General features: G+C 38.9%; 1 protein-coding gene across 1 annotated transcript; it reads left to right on the forward strand.

Annotated features, from left to right (window-relative positions):
* The first annotated feature begins 3390 nt into the window (after positions 1-3390).
* On the forward strand, positions 3391-3713 carry LOC111719652 (keratin-associated protein 19-3-like). Its single transcript, XM_023498866.2, has one exon. It carries the CDS (start codon positions 3485-3487, stop codon positions 3710-3712), a length of 228 nt encoding a protein of 75 aa, XP_023354634.1. The 5' UTR covers positions 3391-3484; the 3' UTR covers position 3713.
* The last annotated feature ends 2543 nt before the right edge of the window (positions 3714-6256 follow it).

Consider the following 6256-nt stretch of genomic DNA (forward strand, 5'->3'; position numbering starts at 1 on the left):
TACTATATAGTTAGCACATGCACAAGTACTCTATAGTCAGTGCATGCACAGTACTCTATAGTAATGTAAGAGCATAGGGTATATAAAGTAGAAGGTTTTCTTGAATAATTTCTTGACTCCTGTTTGATATCCTCCTGAGTCTCCCATAGGCAGATTCAGATATTCAGGACTTGGGCTAACCCCAAAGTCCTCCCAAAACAGTATTTTATGTACTTTTCCACATCTAGGCTTTGGACCTTTCACCCACAAAATCATATGCCTCAGACAAGTTCTTTGGGGAAAAGTGCTTAGTACTCCACTTAGAACATAGAGTGGACTTAATCAGTTTTTTGTAGATTGAAATGTTTATCACAGGAATTAGAGTCTCATGCAGTAGAGGAAACACTACAAGTGCTATAAATAATGGACCTTAATCTCTTGTGATTTATCTAGAAATGAGTATCTGCTACTGTAGCTATCACTCAACTGTTATTCTCTATTCAGAAAAAAAAAAGAGTATTTTTATGGATCCTTTGGCTTTTCAACAGAGATATGCTCAGGACACACATTCCATTAAATTCCTCCAAGAACATACCTCTAAATAATTCATCTATCCTTTCCAGAAAGACACACTCTCAAGGTCACATCAACAAATACTAATCCTCCAGAAAGACTACTTCTCTCTTCAATAGTTCTCACTGGGAAAAGTTAGCTTTCATTCTCTGCTATAAAGTTGAAAAACAGTTTAATGAGATAAAAAAACAACTCTGGTTCTAAGCTCTCTTATATGGCAAGAAATAAAAAATATCTAATGCCTATACTTTGTGGTGGTCATTTTTAAAAAGTTTTTTTAAATGCTGGCTTAGTCCCCTCAAGGTCAGCTAAACTCACAAGTCCCAGTTCCTTCAAGTGATCCCCAGAGGCCCTGAACTACAGGTCCTTTTTCCAAATGGTCTGGACTTTTCTAGATGCTCAGTAGATTGGCTGAAGATGAAACATACCCTGAGTAATGCAGATTAATGATGGTCCATCTCCATTTTCCTGAATTCTCGCTTCTTATGCCCCTCTTCATGCAACCTCAAGGTTTCTGTGGGAGGTCTGGCTGTCATATAAAATCTTACTGGATTGCTTTATCCTTTTGACTGCAGATGTGGGATTTAGATGTCAAGAAAAAAAACTACAGCTTCAATTGCTGTCCCTACCAGTTTGATCTCTTTTTTCTTCTGATCACAAAATGCATTTCTAAAATCCACACAAGAGAGTTGAAGCCTGCCTTTTCTCCACTACACTGTCTCTGTTGATAACAACCTCATCTGCCATGGACTGCTATTTTCTCCAACTCCCCACTTTCTAACACTCATTATACCGGCTAAGGTTTCAGAAAAGCATTTCACCTGTTTCACAGGTACAGGTGGCTAATTACCAAGGTCAGCAATTCTTGATGCTTCCCAAATTCAGATTATCACCGCCAACTGTACTTGCACATTTAGAAAGTCCATGGTTGTACTAATGTCAATACAAATGACTCAGGCTCTTGTTTCTCTGCCTTTGAAAGTCTTGTGTTCTGACAGAAAATTTAAGAGAAACTATTCTTTTCAGAGAACCCAGTAATTTCTTCATGCCCACAACTAATGGCATTTCCTAAGTTTTCCTTCTTCTTCATTACCATTTAATTCTTGAAAAGGCTGGCCAATTTGTGCTCCTATAGAGATTGGGTATTCTACTTCCAGACAGATTGCTCATTCCTGGTGGTCAAAGGTGGACAACTGGTTTGTTATCTAAAGTCTATTGAGTGAAGTCTACGATTCTCTCTTTTCTTTCCTCTGCATTAAGCTTTTCCTCTCTCTCTCTCTCTCTCTCTCTCTCTCTCTCTCTCTCTCTCTCTCTCTCTTTCCCCACCATTGCCTCTTTTCTAGAAAAAGACAAAAATCTCTCCTTAGCACCAGTTCTACATCATGAATTGTCTATTTGGGAATTTCAAATTGATGTCTCCTACACATCTCAAAACCCCCCAAACTACAAAAAAATCTCACCCTGCATCTTCAAAAGCAACTTATCTATTCAAAACTGCTCTTAAAATGTCTAGAGAATTGATATCAAACCAGGGAATCAGGTTGTCAGACTCAGAGAAGACCTTATATCATACCTATGCAATCAGTTAGCAAAACTTCTTTCTCCTTTCCCAAAGTCTCTGCAATCCTAACACTCTTGCTGCTTTAAAAAAAAAAAAAAAAAACATTTTACACCAGCCTTCACAGGACTCTCTGCAAGATCTTTTGATTAGTCTCCATGCCTCAGTTTTTTTCCCACCCAGATCCATCCTCTGATCAACTGATCAAGGGATTGTCCTAGACAATCTTTTGATTCCTCTGTGTTACAACCACTCCTTAATCCCCAATCACTACACTAATATTCTGGTAAACTCCGGTTTCTTTTTGTTTTGTACTGGCTAAATTAGATAGCCCCTCTCTGGCACTTCACCTTCTTCATTAGCTGACCCCATCATACCTTCCCAAATTATGTTTAATACTTCTCCCAACATTTTGTAGTTCTGCCCCATGTAGTCTACCTGCTTTCACTATAACAAGGCTTTTCCTACTTCTTGACTTTTCTCTGTCTGGCTACCTAGAATGCCAAAATTCCTCTCCATTCTACTTCTTTCTCTTCTGACTTTTGATAGTCCAAAAGAGTCCTGGGTTAAATCCTATCTATGGCATGTGACATTACCCCACTGTTCTAGGAGTTTGTATCTATGCCTCTGAAATTTCCTATTACCTTCCCCCCCCCCCCCCCCCTCAGACTCCCCCCCCCCCCCCCCCCCAGTTTTGTGGCAGGTTTCTTACATTTTTATTGTCCTTAAAAGTTTAGACTTTTCTAAGAACCCGGGATTCTAATGACATTTCTTTCTATTTCCATCCCTAAATGCAAAGTACAGGTGGAGTATAAACAATGTTTATAGTGGTTTGGGAATGATAATTAGATTACCTAATTCCATGCATTTTTTTTCTCCACATTTATCTCAATTTCAATTTGAAACTTGCTGCCACTTCATTCTCAAAGTGAACTTTTCAAAACAAACAATTCTGAAGCACACTGAAAGAATCAGAAGGCTAGACTTTCAAGCTGTGAAATAAGGACAATATCCCCAAGAGAGACCTACTATGAAGACTGTGTAGAACACCAGCCACATTAACTACATATGCTTTGGCAACATTACAATCATTTCTTATCACAGGAATGACATCCTTGATAAAATCTTCATAGAGAAACAGCATATCAAGAGAAAACAACAACCTTAATGAGATGGAGAAATTCTTCCCCATCTACAAACAATGACATGAATGTGATTTTGCTTTTGCAAGTTCATTAATGGGAATGATGCAATTTAAAATTAATGGGCCACACCTCCTTCTCAAAGAGTATAAAAGGCCCCCTGAACATGTTCCTCTACACACTCACCCTAAGCAAACCCTGACATCCTTCCAAATCTGTGAAACTTGAAACCATGAGCTACTATGGCAGCTACTATGGAGGCCTGGGCTATGGCTATGGCTCTGGTTATGGCTGTGGATGTGGCAGCTACCGTGGCCTAGGCTGTGGCTATGGCAGTTGTGGCTGTAGAGGCCTGGGCTATGGTGGCTATGGCTATGGAGGCCTGGGCTATGGTGGCTATGGCTATGGCTGCTGCCGCCCATCTTGCTGTGGAAGGTATTCTTCCTATGGCTTCTACTGAAGAACCACCTGCTCCTGCAGTTACCTGGAATCTTTGTGCAACCCTGCTTGGTGTAATTCCATGGCATTTTAAGGGCATTACCTTCCACCCACTTCTACATCTGGGTGATATAGGAGAAACATCACAAGAAGTCTCAGTATTCCTATGAAACACTCAGAGCAGTATAATGCCAGGGATTCAGAAGCCTCTGGATCCTTTCTTCTGGGAAATGATACTGAATCTCAACTGTCATGAGGAAGGCACCTCCAGCAACATTTTCAGCAAGTGTACTCAGTTCTGATATATTATGGCTAAAGGATCTGTTAATATTTTCTAATAAACTTCTTTCACTGATTAACAAAACTGTTTTCACTGATTTTCCTTGGTTTCCCTCCACGTGATTGTCAATCTCATATCCATAGATGCTATTCCTTCAGGAAGAAGAAAATTTCTCTCTTCAATGGCTCTGCGTGGGAAAAGAGATTTTTCTTCTCTCTAACAAAGTTGAAAATCAGTTTAATGGGGGAAAAGACCACTCTGGGTATAAGGTTTTTCACATGAAAAATATCTAATGCCTGTGCTTTAAGGTGGACATTTAAAAAAATCCTTAAGAAAGCTGACATAGTCCTCCAAAGGTTTTCTAAGCCCAAGAGTCCCAGTTCTTTCAAATAAGCCTTATGGGCTTTGAAATACAGGTTCTTTTTCCAACTGGTCTTAATTTTCCTGAATTCTAGTCCTTCTTCATGCAATCTCAAGGTTACTGTGGAACGGGTTTTTTAACAGAGATATGCTCAGGACACACATTCCATTAAATTCCTCCCTGAACATACCTCTAAATGATTCATCCATCCTTTCCAGAAAGACATGCTCTCAAGGTCACATTAATAGAAATTATTCCTTCTGGAAGAAGATTTCTCTCTTCAGTAACTCTCAGTGAGAAAAGAGATTTTCATTCTCTGTAACAAATTGGGGTAAAAGACCATCTTTGGATCTAAGGTCTCTCACATGGGAACAAATGAATTATATCTAGTATTTGTACTCCATAGTGGCCACTAAAAAAAAAAAACAAAAAAACAAAAAAACAAACAAACAAACAAAAAAAAAACCCTTAAGAAAGCTGATACAGTTCAATAAGGATCCTCTTAGCCCAAGAGTCCTAGTCCTTCAAATGATCTCCATGGATCATGGAATTACAGGTCTTTTTTTCCAACTGGTCTGCACTTCTCTAGATGCTTAATAGATTGGCTGAAGACATACACACCCTGAGCAGTGCAGATTAATGATGAGCCATCATCTCCATTTTCCTGAATTCTAGTCCCTTATGCCTCTTTTCATACAATCTCAAGGTAACACTGTGACATCTGGCTGTTGTATGAAATCTTATTGGGTTGTTTTATTCTTTAGACTGTATCTATAAAGGATTTAGAAACGAAGAGGAGAACTATAACATCTATTGCTTTCCCTACAACTTTGACCACATTTTTCTTCTGATCTCTTAATATTTTTGTAAGATGCTCCACAATAAGAGAGTTAAAGTCTATCTTTTCTCCGTTACATTCTTTTTTTTTAAATTTTTTTTTGTTACAGCCTCATCTGCCATGAACTCAATTACTTTCTCTCTGACCCTCATTACCTCAGCTCACATTTCTGGCCAGCATTCACCCGAACTCACAAGAACAGCTAGCTGATTACCAAAGTCAGAAATTTATGATCCTCCCCAAACTCAGATTATCAGCACTTCCTTGTACTTAGACATTTAGAAGGTCAATGGTTGTATTGAAATCAATAGAGACAATCCAGGTTCTTTCACTGCCTTTGAAAGTCTTGTGTTCTGACATAAAATTTAAGAGAAACTTCTCTCTAGAGAGAAAGCCCAATAATTTCCTCATGCCAACAATTAATGTCCTCTCTTGACTCTTCCTTCTTCTTGATCTCCATTTGGTTCCTGAAAAGGCTGGCCAATTGGTGATCCTATAGAGGTTGAATACTCTTCTAACCAACTTTGTTATGGAGAATAAAAAGTTCTTTTCCCACTGAGAACTGTTGAAGAGAGAAGTCTCTTTTTTTTTTTCAGAAGGAGTAGTATCTGTTGATTTGAGGTTGAGAGTATGGCTCCCTGGAAAGGACTGATGAATCATCTGGAGGTGGTTCATTACCAGTAGCCAAAAGGTTCTTCTTTTCTATTTATTAAGCTTTCAGAGAATAGACCTTTTCAAGCTCCCAGGACATCAGGATTCTTAGATACTTTCTCTCTCACACACATATACACACAATCAATCTCTCTCTCTCTCTCTCTCTCTCTCTCTCTCTCTCTCTCTCTCTCTCTCTCTCTCTGCCTCATCTCTAGAAAAAAACAAAAATCTCTCCTCAGCACCAGTTCCACATCATGAATTATCTGTTTGGGAATTTCAAATTGATGCCTTCTCTATATCTCAAAACCCCCAGCACTGCAAAAGATCTTATCCTACCTCTTCAAAAGCAACTTATCAACTCAAAACTTCTCTAAAAGTGTCTGGAAAACTGCCATCAAACCAGGGAATCAGGTTGTCAGACTCAGGGAAGACC

The sequence above is a fragment of the Sarcophilus harrisii genome, chromosome 3 (genome assembly GCF_902635505.1).
Source record: "Sarcophilus harrisii chromosome 3, mSarHar1.11, whole genome shotgun sequence".
NCBI lineage: Eukaryota > Metazoa > Chordata > Mammalia > Dasyuromorphia > Dasyuridae > Sarcophilus > Sarcophilus harrisii.